This window comes from Meleagris gallopavo, chromosome 10, assembly GCF_905368555.1.
Source record: "Meleagris gallopavo chromosome 10, MGAL_WU_HG_1.1, whole genome shotgun sequence".
In the NCBI taxonomy this organism is placed as follows: Eukaryota; Metazoa; Chordata; class Aves; order Galliformes; family Phasianidae; genus Meleagris; species Meleagris gallopavo.
The window spans coordinates 40,365-66,774 of NC_139413.1; the positions used below are offsets into that span (position 1 = coordinate 40,365).

A 26,410-nucleotide genomic window follows, 5' to 3' on the forward strand; every position below is an offset into this window, starting at 1 on the left:
ACCCACACGCCTTTCTTTCCCCGGCCGGGCGGGAGGCGGGACGCACCGCCTACATTTCCCAGAGCACCGCGGTGGAAGGAGGAGAGAAGAAAGAAGGGCCTTCCGGGCTGGAATAGTGTGGTGCTGTTGGAGGTCTGCTCCAGAGGGAGATTTGTTTCGGCCCGGTGGGTGGGGCTGCTGGAACGAGGGGAAGAGAAGGGGTGGCGGCGGTGGGCCGTACTATGGTGGGAGGCCGCGCTCCGAGGGACCGGTGCTTCCCTCAGACAGGAACGTTTGAGGGCTCGTCGTCCTGGCACAGACTGCGCTCCGGGAGGCGGTGTGTCGAGTTCTCCGGGCCCGAAGTAACCGCGTGACGAAACTCGCAGTGGGCGGAAAGGCTTTCCAGCCCCGCGCGCCGTCCGCGCGGTTTGAGCGAGCGCTCACCGCCATCCGAGGGGCGCCTAGTGTACGGCCCATCGTGACTTGAGGGAGCGGGGCGGGTCGCCTGGGCGCCGCGCGTCGCAACGGCCCGAACCTGGCAGCTGACTGCCTCGGCTCTTCGCTTCTGCCCCGTTCTGCTCTTTGCTTATTCCTAGCAAGAAGCCGTTCTTTAGTTAGCCTAGAAGTGGTTCGGTTCGGTTCAGTTCAGTGCTTCGTATCCGAGAAACGCTCTGTCGTACAGCAGTGGGATGATGTGTGGAGGTGTTAATTAAAAATAGCTGGAACTGCTGTAGAGGTCCGAGGCCGTGTTGAAGGCACGGCACGGTGTTTGTCTTTGTTAGCTTGCTGTGTCTGCTGTGGTGGCAAGTCTCAAGCAGGTAGCAGAGCAAGGAGTGGACAGCCTTTCTTCTGTGAAGTTCCCCGAGTGATATGCGGATCCCTGGTGCTGCTCAGACTGGCTGTGGCTGTGTAATGTGAAGAGGAAACTAAAGAGAATTTTTTTCTCAGTGCAGTTGCAGTATTTTTTTATTACTGGCAGGCAATAAAAATGTGAAGTAATAACAGGGATGCTGTTTCTTTTCTTCATAGGTTTGAAAGATGTCCAAACAGAAACTGAAGAAAATAAAGGAAAACAGTTTGAATGGCCAAGATGACAAAGTAGGATTATCTGTATCATTGTATTTTTTTAATTGGATCCCCACACGAAAAAGAAGAGTGAATTATTTAGCAGTTTTGTGATGGAAGAATGAATCAATGTTAAAATGAAATGCTCTTCACCAAGAGCAGCAGGAGGGTTGGATGTTCAGATAGCTGCAGGTTCCAGCCGGGTAACTGATCTCTTTTCCTCCAGAGCCCATGGGTAGGATAGGTATCAGAAATTAAGGGATTTTTTTTTTTAATTATACTATATCTGTCTGGTGAGGGCTGTTGAGCATGAAACTTACAAAAATTATTCTCCTCTTTGGCTATTCTTTATCTTGTACCAATATATATTGATTTTTTGATTATTTACAAATTGCACTTTTTAGCATCTTAAAAAGCGACTTTCAGATACTTCTTCTTAACAATTGAGATACAAATCAATTACTAAAATTAGATCTAGATTATTAGTGCATGATATATATCTGTATAAAATGCATCTGCTACTAGTGCTTTCCTGTAGCTTTGCTTCTTTTTTCATATATGCTCCTGGAAAGTTATTTTCTGCAAGTAATACATAGCCAGTAAATCAGTAATTTAATAAGTCCAGCTTGCTAACTTTTTCTGTCTAATTTTGCAAAGTATATATGAAATGAGAGAGCTTTTAATTATCTTAATATGAATGTTTCGAAAAATGTTCGCAGGCATTTGTAGATGAATGTGATATGATGGACTTAATAACCTGAGTTACACACATTAGAAGCTTTTTGCTTGTGTAGAAAATACAGCCAGTTGTTCGTACCTCTTCTTTTTCTTCCTGAATTCCTCATTATTATTTACAGAATCACAGAATGGCTAGGCTTGGAAGGGGCCACAAGGATGATGAATCTCCAACCCCCTGCCACATGCAGGGCCACCAACCTTTCCATTTAACACCACACCAGGCTGCCCAGGGCCCCATGCAACCTGGCCTTGAACACCTCCAGGGATGGACAGGGCATCCACAGCCTCTCTGGGCAGCTGTTCCAGCACCACTCTCCCAGCAAAGAACTTCCCCTGGACATCCAAGCTAAATCTTCCCTGCCTCAACTTCAAACCTTTTCCCCTTGTCCTACTGTTATCTACCCTTTTAAAGAGTTGATTCCCCTCCTGTTTGTAGGCTCCCTTTAGGTATTGAAAGGCTGCAATGAGGTCACCCCACAGCCTTCTTTTCTCCAGGCTGAACAAGCCCAGCTCCCTCAGCCTGTCCTCAAAGGGGAGGTGCTCAGTTCCCTGATCATCTTCGTGGCTCTCCTCTGGACCCTCTCCAACGTCTCCCTATCTTTTTTGTAGTGTGGGCTCCAGACCTGGACACAGTACTGCAGATGGGGCCTCACAAGAGCAGAGTAGAGATGGACAATCACCTCTCTGTCCCTGCTGGCCACCCCTCTTCTGATGGAGCCCAGGATTCCATTTGCTTTCCGAGTTGCAAGAGCACACTGCTGGCTCATGCTGGCTTTTCATCCATCAGAACCCCCAGGTCTCACCTGATAAAAAGGGGACAGCCCAGAGCTCCTCAGCCTTCCTACGTGGCAGTGGGCCCCACACCAGGATTTTCCCTTGAGTGGGGACACCTCTCAAAGTGGTGATTATTTAATCCTGGAGATTAAAAAAAAATCCTTGCAACAAATACTTGGTGAGTGACTAGTGGCTGGCTTACTGTGTAGTTTTAGCTAAGTAATAAAAAGGATTGATGGTGCATACAATCCTTTAGAGCTAACTGTTGACCAAGTCTTGGCCTAAGGTTGGATCCAGCTGCTCCCATGCTCCTCTGGCAAGGCAAGGAGTTTGACTCTGAATCTTGTGACTCATAGGAAGGTCTTCCCGATGATTTTCATCTGACTCAATCCTCTGCGAAATAAATAAGCATACCATGCAATTGAATCTTGATAAAGCACTGCCATGTTTACTGTTGAGCTCTGTTAAGTCACTGTCTCGTGTCAATAAAGCACATTACTACTTCCTTCTTATGAGTGAAAGGCATAGAATGATAGAATGGCTTAGGTTGGAGAGAGCCTTAAAAATCGTCTAGTTCCAACCCCTCTGCCATGGGCGGAGTTGCCAGCTGCTAGATAAGGCTGCCCAGAATCTCATCCAGACTGGCCCTGAATGTCTGCGGGGGGTGGAGTATTCACAGCCTCTCTAAGCAGCCTGTGCCAGCGTGCTGTCTCTGGTAGGTGCTGACACCATATGTGCAGACTGTTCATGTATTGTATATTCCAGGGCTGGAGTTTCATAAGCGAGCCCAGGATATGGGTAAGCTTTCTATCTATTCTCTGCCTAACTCTCTTGTTTATTTTGTAATTATAACATCTTAATATTCATTATACAGTAACACTTCTCCCCTTTGGATCTTGAGGTATGTAACTGCCCTTTTCAAGGTCACCTTATTCAAAATCACTGTGACTCTAATATGAAATAATAGCTTGTTCCATCTTGTGAAGAGTTTGTTACAGCAGTTTTCTCTAAAAGCGCTTGGGCTTTTTTTCTTTCTTTCAGAACTCTGAAGTCACGCAGTCTTATAGCCAAACTGTGGACAGACAGACAGAATTTCAAAGGTAAATTCTCTCGCATTAAATATAACTACCATTGGATTGTTTTGAATACTGAATTTAAGATTTGTTTTCTACTTTTGTTTTCAGTAAATAAAATATGGCAATTTAACTGATGTGTTGGCATTGCATTTATGAGTAGATTTATGGGTGGATTCTGTCTGAACTAGTCAGTTTGAGGTTGTTGAGAAAACAGGATTCAAACAATTTTAAACTATAAAGTATATCATTGCACTTCAAATAAAGTAGAATAGTATCCTTCCAACACTACTGTTATAAAAAGCCTTTTTTTTCCTGCCTTGAGCAGTACCTTGTAGGTCTTTACCACATATTTCATGTTATGTTAGCAAAATATAGGCTACTTGAGGCAAATAAAGTAACTTTCACCTTAAGCATAGCAAGTGTAAAAGGTATTTGAAAACTAATATAGAGTAAGAATGTTCTTATGAGTCCTGAGAGGGTAAAGCTTTGGATTGTTTCTTAATCATGGCAAAAGCTTGTTGCATATTTGCCAGGACATTCTAGTTATCTGTTCTACAGGCATTTCTTAAATGGCCTTTACCTCCTCAGCACTTTCATAGTACTATTACAGGGCACGGGAGTAAATGTCAGGGGTATTTTAAACCTAGTGTCTAATAAATCTAATGAGTATTTTCTCTGCTTTTATAAGAAATAATTTCTTATTTGGTCTTCATATCACGATTCCTGTAGAACATTTATATGTTTCCCTCAGTTGTTCCTTTTGCAAGTTACTCATTCTGTTTATTCTGCCCTATTTGAGGGCCATTAAGTGTTTGGCAATGTGTGACCAAGCCTAACTGCTACATACTTGATCTCTAGAGTGGTACACCTTACGTATAATTAAAATGCTGTTAAAATTCATCTGTGCGGTAAGATAGGAATAAGCTGTAATAGGACATCTCTCCAGGTAGTGAAATACAGAAAAAGCTTTTTCTTATTTTGGTACTTTGAAATGGCTCTACAGTCATAGATGTAAATAATGAAAGCCCTACAGCAAGCTTCATAGAGGACAGATATTGCAAGTTCTTGTTTAAAGATACATCAAAGTGGTACCCATAAATACGCAGTTGTAACTGCCTAAATCGAAGGCAATGTTTCTTGTTGTTTTTTTCTTTTGTTGTATGATGTTAACTGAGCTAGATTACATGACTTTTTTTTTTTTGGTAAAATTTCTGTAGATTCAAACAAGAGAAAGGCAGACAAGAGAAGAAACCATACCGAAGTTCTAATACTTGTGCTGATGGACAATCCCAAGGAGAATCTCCAAATGGAAGCAAAACCACAGCTAATTCTTTAATCAAATATGAAAAGCGAAAGAGAATAGTTATACAATTTAAATCCAAAGAAGCTACACATGGAAAAAGTTCAGGCACTGCTGATGTAGTGATAACTAGCAGGGAAGATCATAACAAAGGTCCTTTTGATGGTAAAGAAAGAAAAAGACACTGTCATAGCTTTCTGGTTCAGAGAGACAAGGTGGTGAAGAAAAAGAAAGTTGAACTTTGTAAACCAAACGTAAAAGTTGAACAAACTGTGTTGGGACAACTGAAGTCATCTGTGTATAATTTATATGTGCCTCATAAAAAGGCAGACAGATCTAGAAAAACGAGTGAAGATGTCAGAATTCAAAAAAAGCCACCTAGCACATCTGCAGAGACTGTGTGTCATGATAGACCTTTCACTAAGAAGTCAAATATGTTATCTAGGACTTGTGAAGAAAAGTATAAAGAAGAATATAAGGAATTTTCTAAGAAAAATCAACATGCTAACAAGCGTACATCACACTGCTCAACTGAAACACTGCAGCAATGGGACTGTTGTAAATGGAAAAAACAGAATGCTGATCGAGTTAGTTGTAGTTCAGGGACTGAAAAAGGGAACTTTGAAGCCACAGCGTTTTGTTTTAAGCAGGTAATGAGAACTCAGTTATTTCTGTATTACGCAAATATCTGTTCTAGGCTGGTTTCTGAATGGCAGGTAGTTTGTATGTAAGTAGACTTGCCTTCTTGCAAGGCTCAGGATGCCATAGCCTGCTAGATGGATTTTTCTGGTCACACTGTAAATCACGTTAAAATGCTTATCTGCTCTACTAAATGCTTAGTCAAACTAGGACTGTGTCTGTATGTAGGCTTTTGTAGCTTTATCTTTTTGCCAGGGGTGTGGGATACTTAATTCAGGGATAACTCAACAATGTTTCTTTGAGCTGATGTGGTTGTGTGTACAAATTGAGCCAATGAAAGCCCCTGCCAAACAGGTGCTTATTGCCAGCCAAGTGATGCCGGAAGAACTTGCTGGCTGTGATCAGGTTCAGTCTTGAGTTCTGATTTGCATTCATCTTTGCACCTCTAATTTACATATCACCTTTATCTTGATTGTCCTTATTTTTTTGTTTTGTTTGTTGTTTAACATGCCTACCATTAATTATTAGAGATTTCTGTTCATTTTATGTTGTTGTGGTCATTTTGGATGTATGCAACATAGTAATTACGTACAGAATCACAGAATTGTTGAGGTTGGGAGGTCAGCTTGTCCTTCTCCCTGCTTAAGCAGACTCAGCTAGAGGCAGTTGTCCAAACTGCATCCAGTGGACATCTGTAAGGACAGCGGTTCCGTACCCCCTCTGGACAACCTGTTCAAACATCTTAACAGTGGAAAAAGAAGAGGTTGTTTTTTTTAATGTTCAAATGGAATTTTCTTTGTTTGAGTTTGTGCCTTTTGCCTCTTGTCCTCTCACTGGGATCCACTAAGATCTTGGTTCCATCTTCTTTACACTATCCCATTAGATACATATATATATTGATAAGATTTTCCTTAGCCATCTCTTTCAGACCTAAACAATACCAGCTCTTTCAGCCTCTCTCTTACGTGACGTGCTCCAGACCTTCAATTATCTTGATGAACTTTTTGTTCAACTCACTCTATTAATGTATTTTTTTTTTTGCACTGGGGAGCCCAGATGAAGACACTGAGTTAATTTGATTGCTAAAATGTTAGTACAAATTCTAAAGTTTTTTTTTTGAAACAAATGAACAAAAGCCATTAAAGTTATCAGATATTTCAGTAATACTTTTAAATGGTTATTAAAAGAAAACTTATTTCATACTGTTCCTAGTCACAAACCGACAGAAGATCAGGAAGAGCCTTACTGTGTTAACTACTGTATTTACTTTAAAAGAAAGCTAGAGAGGCCTTTTGAAATGATGTAGATCCTTTTTCAGAGGTATTGAGAATATGTTTTGTTTCCAATTTCAGTTGGCAGTATTGAGTGTTTTCTAAAAATAACCTTTTAAAAAAGACTGTTCTATGTCCTGTTTCTATTATTACTTGTTTCTGTTGAGTTCTCACTCGCATCTGACTCTACCAAGTAAGAGAGACTATAAAATCTACCCAAAAGTTAAGTAAGTGTACTTATATAATATTAAAGAGCTATATTCTGACTCTTGACAGGATTAAAAAAACTTGATGCTTTTTCCTCAGTCTTAATTGCTATTCTGTGGTGTTGGTATATTGTTTTTAATTCTTCCTGCAGGACTTTCCATCCCCTCAAAGCAGTACAACCTTTCCATTGCCTCAAGGCTGTGAATACCTAGAAGGCGACCAAGAGGTTAGTAATGCTTTCATTTAACACTTGTTAGTTGGAATTAACAATTCATGGCATTGAGGTTGTGCAGTTAGTAGTTCCATGGCCTTTCCTAGTATTTTGCATTGCTGGTCTAAGATCTGTATGATCTAAATACTTGGAACCTTTTTTTCAAATACTAAACAAACTTGATGAAATAGTAATCAGGAACTCTTTGAGGTAGGAAGATTGCCTTCTTTTTACTCTCTGCAACACCAGAGGCCTTCATACTTGCTTGCATACTCAGCTATCTCATTTTCTCACCTCTTACGTTCCAGTAGGAGGAGAGACTTTTTTTTTGAGAAACATCTGGCAGATTACTTGCAGACTATTTAACAAAAAATGGAAGAAAAGTTTTGAATACTAAGCCAAAAAGTTTCTCAGAACAAAGATTTCTTGGCTGCAAGATACTCATAACTTACATTTTTCTGTACCAACTTAATTTTTTTTTGTCTTTCAGTTTTAATCAGCTAAACAAAGTAATTAATGCAAAAGTAAATTTTTTTGTTACAATTCAAAAGTGATTTCTTACCCATAATTGATTTCAGAAGTGCACGTATTTTTTATTGTAGATGCAGATAGTTGAGGATTTGCATGTTGCTCGTATTGAAAAGAGGATGGCCCAATCTGTAGTACAGACCTGTGGAGAACTGACAAGTATGGAAATAGATCTACCAGAACAGGATTTAAATATTTCTGCTGGTATGTCATGATCTTGTGTTTTTTGGTGGTACAAGCATCTGGTTATTAAAATCAGTTAGTGCCCTGTGTAGAAAGCAGGCAACTGATTTTCTAATAATAACTGTGCTATTATTCTTTTTGCCAGAGACTTCTTCCGGTCTGAACATACTAGTAGTGATTGACACAAATATAATGATTAGTCACCTTGAGTTTGTCAGGTCCCTGAAATCTGAGGATATACCAGGTATGTGAATACATGGTGATCAACAAGAATTTTTGGGAAAAACAGATATAAGAATTTCAGGCTGCATGAAACAAACAGCAACAACAAAAAAACATCTGAGCTTAAAAAGACAGTAGGTGTCATATGAGCCAGAAGGCTCTCACTTAACAATGCTGGTTCTATGAACCCAAATAGGCTTCTTAAGAAAAGTTCAGATATTAAGTAAAGCCTATTATGCTTATACCTATGCACTTAAATTCTCAGTAAATATGTCTTCAAAGAATCATAGAGTGACTTGGAAAAAAAAATTAAAGCCCATCCAGTTCCACTCCCCCTGCTGTGGGCTTGTTGCCATCTACCAGGTCAGGCTGCTGAGGGATCCTTCCAACTTGGTCTTGAATGCCTTCAGGGAGGGGGCACCCACAGCTTCTCTGGGCAGCCTGTGACGGGCCTCACTGCCCTCTGAGTAAAGAATTTCCCCTTAACATCTAACCTAAATCTCCTCTCAGTTTAAAACCATTCCCCCTTGTCCTGACGCTGTCTGTCCACATCAAAAGTTGATCTCCCTCCCATAGCTCCCCTCAAGTACTGGATGGTCACAGTTGAGGGATCATAGAGTCACAGAATGGCCTGGGTTGGAAAGGACCACAATGATCATCTAGGTCCAACCCCCTGCTATGTGCAGGATCGCCAACCAGCAGACCAGGCTGCCCAGAGCCACATCCAGCCTGGCCTTGAATGTCTCCAGGGATGGGCATCCGCAACCTCCTTGGGCAAGCTGTGCCAAAGTGTCTGTATGAAAAACTTCCTTCTATCTACTTCCTCCTAATATCTAACTAAGTCTCCCCTGTCTTGAGTTTAAAACCATTCTCCCTTGTCCTATCACCATCCACCTTCGTAAACAACCATTCCCCCTCCTGTTTATCCTCTCCCTTCAAGTACTGGAAGGCCACAATGAGGTCTCCCTGCAGCCTTCTCCAAGCTGAACAAGCCCAGTTCCCTCAACCTTTCCTCATAGGAGAGCTGCTCCAGCCCTCTGATCATCTCAATGCCCTCCTCTGGACCCGCTCCAAGAGCTCCACATCCTTCCTGTCCTGGGGCCCCCAGGCCTGGACACAGTGCTGCAGATGGGGCCTCAGAAGAACCAAGCAGAGGGGGACAATCACCTCCCTCTCCCTGCTGGCCATCCCTTTTTAATGCAGCCCAGAACACAGTCGGCCTTCTGGGCTGCAAGCGCACACTGCTGACTCATGTCTAGCTTCTCATCCACCAGGACCCCCAAGTCCTTCTCCACAGGGCTGCTCTCAAGGAGATCTTCCCCCAGTCTGTATAAATACCTGATTGCCCCGACCCAGTGCAGCACCCTGCACTTGGCCTTATTGAACCTCACTAGGTTTTCACTTCTCCAGCCTGTCCAGGTCCCTCTGGATGGCTTCGCTTCCTTCCAGTGTATTGATTGTACTACTCAGCTTGGTGTCATCTGCAAACTTGCTGAGGGTGCACTCGATGCCATCATCTGTCATTGATGAAGATGTTGAAGAGCACCGGTCCCAAGTCCGACTCCTGAGAGACACTGCTTGTGACCGGCCTGCACCCTGACACAAAACCACTGATCACAGCCCTTTGGCTACAACCAGCCAATTCTTAATCCATTGAGCAGTCCATTCTTTAAATCTACATCTCTCCAGTTTAGAGAGAAGGATGTGGTGAGGGACCATGTCAAAGGCCTTGCAGAAGTCCAGGTAGATGACATCCACCGCCATTCCCCCATCCACCAATGCCATCACTCCATCATAGAAGGCCACCAGATTGGTCAGGTGTGATCTGCTCTTGGTGCAGCTATGCTGGCTGTCTCCAATCACCTCTTTATCTCATATGTGCCTTAACATAACTTCTAGGAGGATCTGCTCCATGATCTTCCAGGCACAGAGGCGAGGCACACTGACTTTAGTTCCCCGTGTCTTCCTTTCTCCTTTTCTTAAAGATGGGAGTAACATTTCCCTTTTTCCAGTCACTGGGAACTTCATCAGACAGCTGTGATTTTTAAATATGATGGAGAGCGGCTTGGCAACCACATCAACTATCTCTCTCAGAACCCTACGCTGGATATCATCTGGCCCCATGGACTTATACGTGTTCAATTTCATGGGAGGACTCGGACTTTTTCCACTGTTACAGTGGGATAGATCCCACTCCCCACACCCTCACGTACAGGCTCATGGTCCTGGCAGATGTGGGAAGCCTGATCACCCGTGAAGACTGAGGCAAAGCTCTCACTGAGCACCTCAGCTTTTTCTATGTCTGAGGAAGCCAGTTCCCCATTACCTTTCATCCAAAGGGGAAAACTCTCCTTGGCCTGTCTCCCCCTGCCCATGTACCTGTAGAACCTCTTCTTGTTATCTTTCACATCCCTCGCCAAGTTCAGCTCCATCTGTGCCTTGGCTTTCCTAATCCTATCTCTACACACATGGACAACAGCCCTGTATTCCTCCCAGGATACACAATCCTGTTTCCACTTTCTGTACATTTCCTCTTTTCTCTCAGTTTAAGCTGCAGGTCCTTGCACAGCCACAGTGGTTGCCTGCCTCCCCTGCTTGATGATTTCTGCTGAGGATGGAGAGCTGTTGTGCTTTCAGAAGGGTGTCCTTAAAGAGCTGCCAGCTCTGTTTTGTGCCCATGCCCTTAAGAACAGTTTCCCAGGGGATCCCACTCAGCAGTTCCTCGAGCAGCTGAAAGTTTAGTCTCCTGAAGCACATCAGCTCTGCTTTTGCCAGGCCTGTATTCTTGCTCTCTTAAAGCACATCAGCTCTGCTTTTTGCCAGGCTTCAAGATCACAAACTCTACTGAGGCATGGTCACTGCAGCCCAGGCTGCCTCCAGTCTTAATCTCTCTAATGCTCTGCTCTGCGTTAGTGAGCGCTAGGTCCAGTAAGGCTTCACCTCAGGTTGGTCTGTCTATTACCTGGACCAGGAAGTTGTTCTTGACACTTCAGGAATTGTCTGCCACCCGCTGTGCTGCTATCCCAGCAGATATCTGGGTGGTTCAAATCCCCCATCAGGACAAGAGTCCATGAGTGTGATACCTTCTGCAGCTGAAGCAAAAAGGCCTCGTCAACAGGCTCCTCCTGATCAGCTGGGCTGCAGCAGACCCCAACCACTAGATGCCCCTTACTGGATTGATCCTTGATTTTTACCCACACGCTCTCGACCTGATCCTGGCTGTTCCTCAGACACAGCTCTTGGCAATCGATCCACTTCCTAACAGAGAGCAACACTGCCGCCCCTTTTACCTGTCTGTCCCTTCTGAAAAGCCTGTAGTCCTCAATCAGGGTATTGCAATCATGGGATTCATCCCACCATGTTTCTGTGATAGCAGTTAGGTCATCCTTTCCCAACTGCGCCATGGTTTCTAACTCCTCTTGTTTATTTCCCGTGCTGCGCACAGAGTTCTGTAAGAGCACCTGGGAAGGTGGGACAGGCTGAGGGGCAGTCTGCTTGTTGCCCCCAGCAGGGACAAATTTGCATCCCTTGCTATCTTTGAGGTTGCCCCTTCCCACCTGGTCCCTGAATTCTTTCTTCTCCAGGCTGAACAAGCCCAGCAGCTCCCCTATTCTGTCAAAGGAGAGGTACTCCATCCCCCCAAACATCTCTGTGCACTTCTTCTGGTCTCACACCAACAGCTCTGTGTCTTTCCTGAGCTGGGGGCCCCAGACCTGTATGCAATACTCCAGTCGGGCCTCTGAAGAGTAGGGTAGGAGATTTCAATCACTTTCTGTTGCCCTCCTGGCCACCCCTCTTTTGATACAGCCTTGGAAATGGTTGTATGATGTAATAATGATGTAATGATACGTAATTCACCATGCAAGCTGCATGCCTTGCATTCATGTCAAACTTTTTGTCTACCAGAACCCACAAGTCTTCTGCAAGAACTTTTCTTAGTGAATTCTTCTCCCTGTCTGTACACATATCTGGGATTCCTTGGACTTGGACTTATGAAGGTTCACATGAGCCCACTTCTCAAAGCTTGTCCGGATCTGTTTAAATGGCATCCCTTTCTTCTGTCTTAGCACTCAGTTCAGTCTGTGAATTTGCTGAGGGTGCGTTCCACCACTTTCAAGGTCATTGATAAAGATATTTTGAGAGAAACCTTGAAACATTTAGTCCATTACTAGTGGTAACGATGATTTACTGTTAGCAGAATTAGGATTGTGCTTATTAGTTCCTGTTAGACATATTTGGAAACTAAGAATAATTGTGGTGGTTTGGTTCATGTAGATAACAAATGCAGGTATTCCAGCCATGTGGAAAATAACGTTAGTAAGAGCCCAAGTAATTTCCAAGAGTGTGTCAGATTGTCTATTTGTCAAGATAGGAATTGTGTTGCGTAAACTGGGAACTGCTGCCTTAAATGCATTGTTTTTTAATTTTGCAATTAAACACTAGCCCAATTATGCAAAATATTTAGAAGATTGCAGACTGCTACCTATTTACTACAAAGCAGGTGGGTGCTAGTGGATATCTTAAAAATTGCATTCTTACCACATGAATGAGAAGGCATATAATTAAGTATTTGTCCTGGGTGGACCAAGAAAGCAGTTATGAAATCTCTGAATTACCATTATTCCATTTATAATATTTATAGTGTATTCTATTTATACATTTTATTTGTAATAGTTTTGAAGCTGAAACCATACTTAGATACAAATGAAAATACGGTTTAATAGCCATTCTTCCTGTTCCTTGCTTAAGAATGTTGGTTGAGAATTAGCACAACCCACTGCTCCTTTTATTTACTGATTGGTTTTGCACAGTGGCTGCTGTGACTCATCCAGTGTTTTTAGCCTGTTCTTTTCAGCTGCTGTTATCTTGCTCTAAAGTATTACAGTGAGTATGTGACAGGACGTTGATCATTCTAAGTGTGTTATAATATTGCTACCCACTGCTGTCAGTATACTTTCTTGAAAATTTTTTATTCCTTTTGTTCGTTTGGTAGGTTTTTTTTGTTTGTTTGTTTTGTTTTGTTTTGTTTTATTTTTAACATGTAGCCAATGTACTTTTAGTTTGAGGTTTAATGAAAGAGGGAGCTTGGTTGATTTCACTGGTTCGTTTTTAATGCTCGGTATTTCTTGAGCACTAAATATGAAAACTATTAGTTAAAAACAAAAAACAAACAAAAAACAAAAAACATGAGCTTATATAAATAAAGTGTTTGAAATAAAATTTCAATAATAAAATTTATTTTATTTAAAATTTTTAAAATAAAATTTAATAAAAAACTGTGGGACTTCAATTAGCCTTACAAAATGTCTTTTTTTTTTGGCCTTTTTTTCATTGTAGGGGTTGGCAAACTTGCCTTGATAATTCCCTGGGTTGTTTTACAAGAGTTGGACAACTTGAAGAAGGGGAAGATGTTAGTGCATGTTCGACAGAAGGCTGTTCCTGCAGTCCAATTCATCTACACGTGTCTCAAAAATCAGGATCCAAAACTGTGGGGGCAATCCATGCAACTTGCTTCACAAAAAATATGTAAGACATGCAGTTTGACTTGGAGTACTTAATCCTCATGTGAACTTCTGCACTAAATTTGTAATTTAATATGGTCTTCACTCTTACTTTGCAGTTTGCTAATTAAAACTTGCTAATTGTTTACAGGAGTCTTCAGAGCATATCCTATGGCTATAATATGCAAATGTTCTCTGTCGTTTTATTGATTATTTCTACTTTAAACTGCGTCTATTAAGTTGCTGTGTGGATAATTACTTAATGAAAATTCATCTTTACTTTTTTTTTTTTTTTAATCTACAAGCTAGGGATCTATTTTATGCTTTTGTTTTTGAGTCCATTGTCATAGAATCTAACATGCTTAGAAGTTTGTGCAGGGCTCACTGGAAGTTTTCTGCCCCAACAGTGGTTTTCTTTGAGAGGAGCAGAACCTGGGAATTCAAATCTCAGATCTGTGCTTTGAATACACTGCTCTGTCCTTGTCTAGGGAGTGCTGCATTTAAAAATAGTACTGTGACTGCAATGAAGTTTTCTTATGCTTAGTTGTTTCTATACGTGTCATCACTGCTTTAACTAAATTTGCAGATGGCCTGAGTGATGAGAACAATGATGATCGTGTTTTACAGTGTTGTCTGCAGTACCAGAGCCTCTTTCCTCAAGCTGTTGTTATACTGTGCACGTGAGTTCCTGGGTGTTTCTCGAGCTCTTATGAGATTTAAGGTAGTCTTATGCATACATTCAGCATACAGCATTTTCAAATTGTATCTTAAAACGAAGAACTGCTTCTGGAATAAGTTTCTGAGGAGCAGTTGCTCCCTTAGAAGCTGCTGTACAAGGGTACAGTAAAACATGAAGATTGTAGCTGTAATTGCCTTCAAGTGTACAAGGCCTGAAGTAAAGTTTATTCAACTTCAAAACTTTTGAAAGAATAACTCAAATTTTCAAAATCTTACTCAAATTTTTAACAAATATTGGAATTATGAGATTAAAAAATGTACTTTTATTAATGACTGAGATCCAGTTAGCTACCAGGTGGGTTTGTCTCTGGGTTGGGGAGGGTGATAAACACCATTGCAATTAATCTTAGAAAGAGAGAAGAGGGAGACAGATTGACTTCTGTGCTTGTTCTGTGATGGTTACAGCTGAGTTTCTAGAATTGATTCTTCATTTGGATCCCCTTGGATCAAGTGATGTGAAGCTAATTTTTTAAAAGACTAGTATTCCTAGACCATAAACAGTTAGGTATGTTTCAGGAAATAAAGTTGATTACCTGCATATCAGTTGGTTTGTGTAAGTTGATGTGTTGACTGGGTTGTTGCTGAAAACACTATTTCATAGAATGGTAGAATGGTTTGTGTTGGAAGGGACCTTTAAGACCATCTTGTTCCAGCCCCCTGCTATAAAGAGGGACGCCTCCCATAGCCCAGATTGCTCACAGCCCCATCCAGCCTGGCCTTGAATGCCTCCAGGGAGAGGGCATCCACAAGCCCTCGGGCAACCTGTTCCAGTGTCTCAGCACCTTCACAGTAAAGACTTTTTTCCTAATATCTAGTCTAAATTTACTCTCTTCCAGTTTAAAGCAGTTTAAAGGTCCCCTCATTCTGTTGCTACATGTGCTTGTAAAACATCCCTCCCCAGCTTTCCTGTAGGCCCCTTCAGGTACTGGAAAGCCACTATAATGTCCCCTCAGAGCCTTCTCTTCTCTAGGCTGAAGAGCTCCAGCTCTCTCACCCTTTAGATTTCTCTGAGTAAAGAACAGAAGGTGTTGCTGGTGACCTTAAAAGTGCTTTTCATCTGAAAATGCCTTTATCCTTTATCAGTATAAGCAATGGGAATTTGTGAGAGAGTACCAGAGCCCAAGTTTGTAGCAGTTGTGCTCCAGTATATGTGCCTGAAGGTGGTATCTGTGAATATAACTCAGTCAGCAGTTTATGGAAAATAGGGCTGCATTATATCAGTGTAATAAGGTATGAATGTCTTCAAATCATAGCCTTGTCTGCATTCTAAGATCATAGCAACTAAGCATCACTACTGCAGTACTTGTGGTTTTGCTTTTCTTAAAGCAAGCTCAGAGCCTGACAAATACTCTTTCAGAGTAGCTAGTTCAGTTCATTTTCTGTTTTTTTTTTTTTTTTTTTTCTGAACTGATTCTAACCTTGTAAGAAGGTATACTTTCTTATATTCAGAAGATCACAAAATAAGCTTACAGGATTCAAATCTTTCAGTGCTTTATTCGTAACTTATTACTTAATATGAAGTACTGTCAGCTTTATGTCAAAAATTAATTATCTTTTCCTAGAGATGACAAAAATTTATGCAATAAAGCCATTGTGTGTGAGGTCAAGGCACTTTGTAAAGTGGATTTGGTTACTGCTCTACTGAACCTGAATGTAAACAAGCGTCTGAACTGCCTGGAACTGCAGCAATCGAAATGTGGTAAGTTTGTTTAATGTGTGCATAAACATACACTGGCTTTTGAGACCTACTGATCAGTGCAGGAGATCATATATATAGCCTCAATTTTTATACAGTTTGAATCCTCAGTGTTTGTTTTGGATAGATTTTCTGTTTTCAAAGGTAAGCAGTTTCCTGAAAGTTTGAAATCTTTATTAAAACATTTGTCTCTTATGATGTGAGGAAATTCACGTGGCATCTTTTCATTTTACAGAAAACCAAAACAAAGCACAGCATGAATTAATTTTGTTTACAGTCCTTTAAACTGTGTCCTACGTTACAGGAGTGAAAACCGATGTTTCCAGTTGAAGCAGTTTGGGTCCTATTCTTGCTTAGTTATAAAGCCTTTATACTGAGCCCATCCTTTACACTTTCTAGCAATAGCTTTACATGCATCCCAACCAGTAGGGCTAGATTCTGGGGTTACTTGTTAATGTTTCAGAAGATGCAAATACAGCTTGCAATGGTAAGCAGTGATCTTCTCATACTTGCTGATAGCTCCACTGCCTGTATATAATCTGAGGTATTTAATAAAAGATAAGTGATAGCACAAATGAGCAATACCCTGTGGAAATTAGATTGTCTTGTTTAGTTGCTCATAAATAAAAATATCCACAGTACGAGTGAGTATAACTAGAAATGCTTGAAACCTGATTAGGTGTACCTTATCTGCTTTGTACCACAGTGTAAAGTGCAATCTGTCTTTTATTTGTGGGAACAAGTGATTTGTATACTATCAACCTGTATCAGCTATAGAAGCTGTTGCGATTAGTATCTTTTATTGCTGTTGGCTTTACAGATAGAGAATTCCAGAAAAGAAAAGAAAGTGATGCTCATCTTACTTTCCAGAAAACAGAAAGAAGTGATACTCATCTTACTTCTCAATTTCCAAATATAATTCCAGATCTTGAAAAGAACTTAGGAGATGCTTTGTCTTGTATTTTGGAGACTGAAATGAAAATTGTATTTGGAAACCTATGGATGGAGGTAGTTTCATATGTCATCTTTCTTGGTATATCAAGTATTAAGAAGTTTAATACTTCAGTGATTTCAGTACCTGTGCTAAACTAAACAGCTAAGTCTTGTAATTTATTAATGTAACAGTCTGTTTAACATGAGTGTTTAATTTTACAATTTCATTTTGTGATAAGATGATTCTATTTGACCAGTAATTCCTGCAGTATTAATAATATGGTAATAGAAATTCTGGCTATGTGGCTGTGCAGTGTGAATTTTCCAAACTCTTTGCATTAATTTCACTGCACTTAGACTTTTCTAAGTGTGGTTAAATCACTGAATTGTAGATATATCCTTCAGTAAAATATTCCATCACAGTTTATATAATTTATATAATATATATAATATTTTATACAACGTTACAGTTGTTGAAAGCATTTGTCTCCCATCAGAGTGCTTTTATATACCATGTGAGTATAATTATTCACACATTACATTGCAGATGCAGAATTACAGGGATGTTAACCTCCAAGCACTCGCTTTTTCAAATTACTGTTAGTATAAAATAAGTACTCAGGTACAATACATTTTTAAATTATACACTGCTTTGGTACAGAGTTCATTTTATAGCTGGTGAGGGTTAGTGAGACATTTAAATTTACTGTGCATATGCCTTTGTGATTTAAAAAAAAATTGTTTGCATGGGATGATTACTATTTCATAGGATGGAGTCTTGATTAGTTGCTAAGTAATTAGGCATTTACAATTAGCTTAACTTGTTCCTGTCAACATCTTTCCAAATTCTGGTTTCACATCATAATAATAAATTATAATTTAATTGTAGTATGCACATAATAGACACAGCTGTGAAAAGTATGCTTATTCTTACTAATAAGAATTGGAAGGATAATTGTAGATAATCAAAGGCATATTTTCTGTTGTTCTGGCTTTTGTACATAGGTAATGCATTATGAGATTACTCAGGGGTGTTTTGAATATTTGAGAAAAGGAGAATGAAAAATCATGCAAATGTTGAAAGGTTATTATTGTACACTGGATGCTTCTTCATGGACATCTTTGCCTATGCAATGATATTGCTGAATCAAAATTTTTAAATAGATAACTTTGTTTGGTTTGTTAAATCTGAATATAACTTTATTTCTGAGGAATCATTGGAATTCTGCTTCAGCAAATACAAATAACATTATTGAAGAACAGAACTGGATATGTCTGTTTGACTTTTGAAATGTGTTGTCTTTCAGATACTATATTTGAAGCCACCATGGACATTAGCAAACTTACTGCAGTGCTACAAAAAGCACTGGGTGGCTGTTTTTGGTTATGTTGTGCCAAGGAACTTACTTGCAACTATTGAATTTCTCTATAAACACTTTTGTACAGGTAAGAATCTCTAAGAATGTTAATTTTCAGTTACAGAAGTAATCTTAGCTGGGCATGTACTCTATATGATTAAATCACAGAATCCCCAAGGTTGGAAAAGACCCACAAGATCACCCAGTTCAACCATCTAGTAATGTAGAACCAAAATCAATGTAGAAGCATTTTAAAGAATGTTTACAGTGATGGTCACTGAAGTCTCTCAACTATTTTTAGGAAGAAAATAATCTTCCCTTCATTTCCCTCTGTGTTTTATGTTGCCAAATGATCTGCATTTGATAAATAATCTGTAGAGGAATAAAGTGGACTTAATGTGGTAAAGGAGGACAGGGTGGCTTGTTGTTGTTTTTTTTTTTTTTAAAGTAAAAAATAAAAGAACCCTTCCATTTATTTAGTGTGATGTTTAAGAACTGGATTTTAGCAGATGCAGCTCCTCTGGGATATTGCTGTTCCATATCTATTATGTTAAATATGCCATTTAAGCCTCTTGCCAGGTTGTGGATAAGTTTGGAGGACTTGGTTAAGATGGAGAAATGTTAGCTCTACGCCTTGTTGTTAATATTTCTCTTGAGGCTTCTTAATCTGATGTTTCTGAGCCATTTTTCAAGGCCTTATATCCACCTTAGTTAATTCAGATATTTGAGTATTAAAATTGCCTCCTAAAAATGCAATGCTAACAATGCTTAACATCTAATTATTATATTGTTTTATTTCCCATGTTAATATCTAAATGTCAGGTAAAACACTGGACACCTCAACAGCTGTTGTCTTGCTCCAGGAAACCAAGCAATTACTGCACGCTTTCAGTTTGAGGTCTGACTATGATGGAGTGCTGCCCCGGGCTTATGAGAAAGTGAATAAGCTATACCAAACATGTACAGAGGTGAGAGGTGTTTCAGTATTCGTTCACCTAATTGGTTCTTGAAGTTGCTCTATGTTCGTATTGTAAACCTGGCTTCGATTTTTAAGTTATTCACAGAATTTTAAAAAAAATTATGGCAGAAAACATTGCAATACATTGGTTGTTTTCTAATAACCCCCCAAATTTAACTTCTATTTTCTTGTAGCAAGCATCTATCTCTACATGTATGCTTGGTAGGCTTTTTTCTAATATAAATGTGTTAGTATTTGGAATGTGACTGAAAAACATTACCTTCAGTTGCCTTCAGGAAAAACGTCTTGGTTTTATATTGCATTTGTAACTGTTAAAGATGGTCTTAGGGATTAAAATTAAGGATTTATTTTTTTATATCGATCCTGTGTTATTATTCCTGGCCACATTATTTCATCTTTCTTTGTCTCAGTAGCTGTATTCCTGTATTACTACATACGCAGGAGGGACTTCTTTTATACCATGTGCTTTGTGGTAGTTAGTAGAGAGTGTTCTGATACCTTTTGTGCTCTGAGAAGTATGTCCTTAAGTGCAGTTCATCTCTGAGTTTTTGTGGAAGAAATGTCATTGGTTTGCGATGATTGTTAGTTCTGAGTGTAGTGGCATACAAAGGAAATAGTGAACCTGGGTGACTTGAAATCTTTCTTCATGTGGAAAAAAAGAGTGGAAGTCAGAATATCTGTTAGAGTTATTTTAACTTTTGGAAAATGCTGGAAGGGAAAGGAAGAAGAGAAAGATCAAGGAGGGGAAGGACGATCCAGTATCTTGTGCTCATGAGTCTTGGTTCTCTGCTGCACTCCTGAGTTCTGCATGCATTGCAGTCAGCCACTATTCTGTGATCAGTGCCACATTGAGAAGGAGGCTTTCTGTCTGAAAACTTGTTTCCTTCTGTCCTTATCTGACTTTTGACCTCACAAGGAAATGTCATTTTACAGACTTGTTTGTGTCACATCAGTGTAACCTGGATACATCTCCTGTGTCGGTTTGCCACTGATCTATGAATACTTTTACTATTGCAGAGGAGTGTGCCACCACTCATGGGAGGGAAAGCAGTGTTGGCTTTCCATGCGCAAGTAAGAGCGTTGTAGTTGATTTTAACTTACCTGTGAAGCTTTGATGTAGGGTTTTAACCTTTGCTTCAGTTTCCTGATCTACAGTTATAGAAGAAAACCTTGGTAAAAGACTAAGAGGTGCATTAGATACAGAGACTGTCATAAGGGTGGTTAAAATTGGAAAAGATATGCCTTGCTTTTTTGAGTGTCACCTTAACAACAGTAAAAACAACCTGAAGCAATTAGAAGTTTTCAAGTTTCCTTAAGTTAGGAAATTAAATGCATTCAATGTTTGCTTCTAAACTTTTATAAGGTGAGGTCAGACAGTGAGCAGAATTTATCTGAAGACAGCATGGTTCTTTCAAAAAGTTCTCTGTGCGAAAGAATGGAAGAAACAACACCAAATCTTCAAAACTCTGAAGAAAAACGGCTGCCTCCAAGCATGCATGTTGCTCAAGAAGATAGGCACCAGGAAATCTGGTCAGTCCTTGAAGGTATATGGAATACAATGAATTTGTACAGGTATGGTGTACTACAGAAATATCAAAGTTAAACATAAGTTTATGTCATTTCCATTCAAAAATACCATAGGAACTGCTTGTTTTTGCTCAGAAGAAGCTATTAGTAATTAACTGAGATTAATGAAAGCATCACACAGCTTGTGACACAAAGAAGTGAGGAGCATAAGAAATGTTATATAGATACAGTCACTGATCTGTATAGCCTGCTGTTCCTTTTCCTGGCAGTGTATGAGTAACTTAATGGAATGAGTAACTTAAGAGAACAGTGTTAAAGAGCTCTTAAGATGCACAAATGGGAGACTTCAATGAAAATTTAATCTTCTTCCATAGAAAGAGGCATTCAAGCTCTGTGTTTTCCTTTGGTGACTTCTCAAACCCTGTGGAACTATACTAGCCTATGCAAAAGCACTTCTTAAATTATTTTTTAAACCTTAATTGATTGGAGATAGTTTTCCTTTTAAGCAAATTTCTTCACCTTAAAGGTGAAGTATCCAAATGCAGAGTCTGCTCATTCATTTCATTTCTCACATACACTCAAAATTGCATGTAAGAAAAGTTACTCCATATAGAAGTCTTGCTGCTATTTTTGTTATTCTTGAAGACTCTGCTTGAAAATCATTTTAACACTGTGCTTTTTTTTGCATGTTATAAAAAAAAGTGTGAATAAATACTGTGAGGTTTTTGTAGTCTTAATCTAAAATCTTTTTTGAGACGTGGGATCTGAGTTCTGTCAAGCACAAAGGAACATTATTTTTTTATTATCTGTTAAGAACTGTCATAATAAACAGTGATAATATCTCTACCCATGCCACTTCTAAACTAACCTTTCAGTATGCTGTGGAGCTGCACCAGTGTAATTCTTTTGGGCTTACACCAATGCAGATTAATCTGAATTGAAGCTGGCTGGAAGGTGACTTCATGTGCCGTTCAGGCCAAATGAGGATCTGCATCAGAAAACAGTCACAGTGTAAAACAATTCTTCCTCCATAGTGGGGATAATTGGTTCTCTGGCTGGGATATTTCTCAGTTTCATGGTTGCAAATAGACATTGTTTCATGAGGAAAATCTGTTCCAAAAATACCACTTGAAATGAAAATGGAGCTGAGTTGTTGGATCTCGCTGCCTGTTAAAGACCGTGGTGTGAAGAAAATACGACATTCTAGAATTGCTGGTCATTTCACACTCATCTTACATCAAAAAAATCCTGCTTGTCCCCACCAGTGGAGGCTATTTTTCATGAATGCAATGCAGCTTGTGGTCCCAGTGCAACCAGTGAAGAAAAGGTGTCAGTCCTGTTCCACTAAATATGGAAAATGAAAAAGCTTGGAAAAGTACATAGAAAGCAATTTTCTTTGCTTCTTCAGCCTAAACATCCTCTTCTGGGGGGTTTGCAGAGGCTTGCTCAAGTTACATATGAAGAGATGTTTTCATCTCAAGTATAGTTTAATGATAAATCTATTTAAGTAAAGGTCAGAGGTAAAATACTGTTAGAGAGTTGTCAAGGACAATTTTAAGCAGAGAAGAACAATTGTAGGGCATAGGCTTCCTAGACTTCTTTAGAAGATATGGCTGTAGTATAAATTGATCTTGTTTTATTAATAGTCAGAATGCAGTGCATACAAACAACAGTGAATTTAAAGGATTTTTATTTACTACTTTTCTTTGTTTCATCTTTGTTTTTGTAATATTAGGCTTGAAATTTTCCAGAAGTTAGAGTCCAACACAGTAATTGTGAAGTCCTCATTTGAAGAAGCTTTTTCGGGACTGCAGAAACTGTTAGCAGCTGTGAATTATATCCTTGAAGGAATTCGTAGGTAAGCGTTTCAGCTAATCATAAGTCATAAGAATAGCAGTCACAGAGTCCTAAAAGTCACTTAACCAAACTAGAGGTTACATGTGCATGCTTAGTTTCATAATTTTCAGTAACATCTCAGTATTATATGTGTATAGTACGATTTATTGGTAATGAAAGAATAATTAACTCTTGGTAGACCACCAGATTTCTTGTAGTGAATTTTCTCTTTTATGACTTGGAACTTGTTTTGATGTGATAACAAGCCACTGGCAACTGCCTGTAGTGTTACAGCAACTGGGACATGGTTAAATGCTGCATTAGCTCTGGTGGCAAGAGCTGAGAATCATTTAGAACATTTATTTTTCAAATGTGAGGCCGGCTGGAATTGGGTACATTTCTAATGTTTAGATGGAATTTTGAGATTTCATTGTTGCTTAATTCTAGAGTATTCTTAATGAGTCAAAACCTGTGCTGCTGCAGTGGTAACAAGCTGAACTCTCTCCTTTGGCAGAATAGTGTTCCCTCTGTTCCTTCTTCCTCCCTTTTTCTTTTTTTTAATGTGTGTGCGTGCTCAACAATAAATATGGACTGCAGAAAGATGAAGGTGTTTCTTGTGCAGTCTTTACACAGTCCTCATTTTGTAGCAGTGAAGTTTAATCAGCAGCAGGAACAGCTACAGAAGAATGCTTTAAGTTCTCTTGACTGTGCAGCTCTCTCCTTTTCCTGCTCATGTCCTGTAAAGGGTGCTAATAGGAACTGCTTTGTAATTGTGATTGAAGTTACAGATACTGCTGTAAGCATCCTTATCGGAGGTGTTTCTGACACTTTTTCTTTTACTGGAAGCAACCTATCTTCTGTATTCCCCCTTGTGGAAGAACTCTAAAATAACAACGTCTGCCATTATGTCAGAGAAATCTGTTTTTCAGAAAATGTGCCTTTTGATTAGAAAAGTGCTTGAGGCAAACAGGATTCAGGTTCTTTGTTGAAATGAGGAATCTATTTTCTGTTCCATGTGACTACGCTGAAACTCCGTAGCGTTTATGAAATAATTCTGAAATACTCTTAAATTTTTCTTTTCTACTACTAACCTACAGTACACTATTATTAGTTCTGTAAATAAAAGTGGTTTTCTTAGAATGTTTCAATTTGAAAAGCTTGCTGTGAATTTGTCCCCTGGAGTTGCAGTAGGGGGCGTCGTGGGGCAGGAAATTCTGGAGTCGTACAACATGTATCTGTTTTCATCTTAGTGTGAGGTTTCTGAGCAGGTTTTCCAGCTAGAGTCAGAAGCTGTGCTTTTAGGGACACTGCAGTTACATATGTAACATGCAGAACACATACATGGTATATATTTATAACAGAGTATCAAAACAGGAAGTTGAAGTTTGTGAAAGGGAGGAGGCTCATTTTACTGGAGTTATCTCAGCCTTTCTAAGGCTGAACTTAATATGCATTTATTTCCCTTTTTTCTTTTCTTTTTTTTGAAATAGTGCCTTACAGCAATTGGTATGATTACAGAAAATGAAGCATCTGGAGAAAAAGTAGTGAAAAAGTTTTAACTTGAAAATTTGGAGACAGTAAAGGTTTAGTGACAAATCACGGTAGCTTCTGTTCCTTGCCATCTAAAACAACTAAGAAAGAAAGTCTTGTGAAAGTTTGGAATGTTTAAAAATAAGTTGTGTTGAAAGTGCAGCTGCATTAGAAGTTCAGGCTTTGTGGTTGTTAAAAACAGTTAGAAAAGCACAGTTGCTCTTCTTGAGATAAGCGTGTGACTGTACACTTCCTCATAAACAAACATATTCTGCAACACTGCTATGTCTGTCCAGACCTCCTGGCCTGAACATGCTTGTGACAAATACAGGTATTATAAAAAACAGGCTGCTTCTTGGGGGAGTTCTCACCAATAGCTCTGTGCGTCTTACTCTTCCCTCAAGACTTCCATCATGCAGTACAGACTTTTATCTTTGTTTCTTCCTACAGTGACACTGATAGCAGAACAGAAGTTACATGGCAATGTGCTGCATGCCATAGATGTTGGGCAGCATTATAGTAAAGGCAATAACTAGTATGGCTAGCATCTGTATGTAACCTGCCTGTTGACAGCAGGGCTCCATGCAAGCAAAGCATTGCTTCATAGCTGTCTAACATGTAGCTGATCACTGGAGCTCCTGTTCTATCACTGTCTTCTTGAGATTCACTGCTTAAGAAGTGAGCACAAATGGCTTCTTTCCCCTTTACATAGAGAAGGGCATGGTACGTGCTCATGTGCATTACATGGATTCACAACAAAGAAAGATGATTAAATCTCCAAAGTTTGTACATCTGTTTGTGAAGCCATGAAATGTTTCTCAGGTGTGCATCATTACCAAAAATCAGCACCTCATCCATTGCTCTCAGCATTTTGGAGATTACCTGAGTGTTTCTCTGGATGCTTTAGAGCAAATGTACTACATTATTTATAAAATGCCAAAGGCAGGAAGAGTAGGAAGAAAAATCTGTTGGCAATCTTCACTTATTCCAAAGCAGTGATATCGGTCCACAAGTCATTTTATATAACTAAAGTATATAAATTGTTTTTAATTGCAATGAGTAGTATTTCTGCATCTTTTCAGTGATGGCTTACAGTAGTATTGTATTGAGTATTGTGTGTTGGTTGTGTTAGGTATTATTTTGAACTAGTTTACAAGGGGCCTGTTGTGGGTCCTGATCCTTGAAATATTTTTTGGTTTTCAAGTAGCTCTTTGAGGCAACAGAAGAATTTATGCGACTCAGGGTTTCCAAGTTTGTGCCAAGTTTTTCATCACTTTAAAAGTTCTTCCATTGATCCCACTGGAAGGTATTTGGGCCCTTCATGTTTGGAGGGAAGAAAAGTTTAAGTATTTATCACAGATGATTAGTTCTTCAGAAATTCTTTTTGAAGAAATGCAGAATGCATCACAAGAAATGGCTGCTGGGGTGTATATACTGGAAGATATAGATGTATTGGAGCTGCATCACTTCCCTCCTTTCTAAGCATTGAGGATGTATTTAACTTTTCACCTGTTGAAGTCGAGGTGTGTGCCAGAAGAAGATTGGAAGTGTTTGCAGCCTTTTATGTCTTGTCTTCTGAAATATCTTCTTATGTCTTGCTGGTCTTCCCCTAAACATAGTGATTGGAATGCTAGGAACAGACAGCTTTCTTAACCTTTTGAAAGCTTTATGGGCAGCATTTAAGTGTGTCTGAAGGTGTTTGTGCAAACCAGCAGTCACTCGACTGAGTGTAACTTCTGATTCGAGGGTCTGCATGCCCCACTGGGAGTTTTACATGGAACCTTACTGTGTTGTGGTTCCCGACCAAATTCATTTAGATATGAAGTCCTTTTCAACATCAGAAGTGTGTTTAGTCTTTGGTGAATCTATGTAGTTCTTTCTGGTTGGTTGGTATTTTTTTAAGCTGTACACTAAGAAAAAAAATACTTTGTTCACATGCCAACTTCAAAATTGCTCACAAAAAATGGCTTACAGCAAATACTGTTAGCTACAGTACTCAGACATTTGTACTAATGCAGTGCAAGGTATGCAGGTATCTGTTACCTACTGCAGGAAGTAACCTGAATTCTGTAGTATCTGAGTGGAATTTCTAATATATCTACAATTTGAAACGCACTGG

The 26,410-nt window shown here is 39.5% G+C and overlaps 1 protein-coding gene across 8 annotated transcripts in view; it reads left to right on the plus strand.

The window, feature by feature from the left end:
- Position 1: 1 nt before the first annotated feature.
- Positions 2 to 26,410, plus strand: part of SWT1 (SWT1 RNA endoribonuclease homolog) — a 34,143-nt gene continuing 7,734 nt past the window's right edge. The window contains exons 1-16 of one of the 8 annotated variants that reach the window (XM_085231980.1): positions 2 to 132; positions 1,009 to 1,077; positions 3,598 to 3,656; positions 4,850 to 5,582; positions 7,201 to 7,275; positions 7,863 to 7,992; positions 8,117 to 8,215; positions 13,531 to 13,719; positions 14,281 to 14,374; positions 15,995 to 16,131; positions 16,949 to 17,136; positions 18,369 to 18,507; positions 19,242 to 19,387; positions 20,416 to 20,469; positions 20,762 to 20,970; positions 22,661 to 22,783. In XM_085231980.1, coding sequence (XP_085088106.1) covers positions 1,018 to 1,077; positions 3,598 to 3,656; positions 4,850 to 5,582; positions 7,201 to 7,275; positions 7,863 to 7,992; positions 8,117 to 8,215; positions 13,531 to 13,719; positions 14,281 to 14,374; positions 15,995 to 16,131; positions 16,949 to 17,136; positions 18,369 to 18,507; positions 19,242 to 19,387; positions 20,416 to 20,469; positions 20,762 to 20,970; positions 22,661 to 22,783 — 2,435 coding nt within the window. In that variant the 5' untranslated portion in view covers positions 2 to 132; positions 1,009 to 1,017. The other 7 variants (XM_085231979.1, XM_085231981.1, XM_085231984.1 and 4 more) reach the window with 7 other exon arrangements.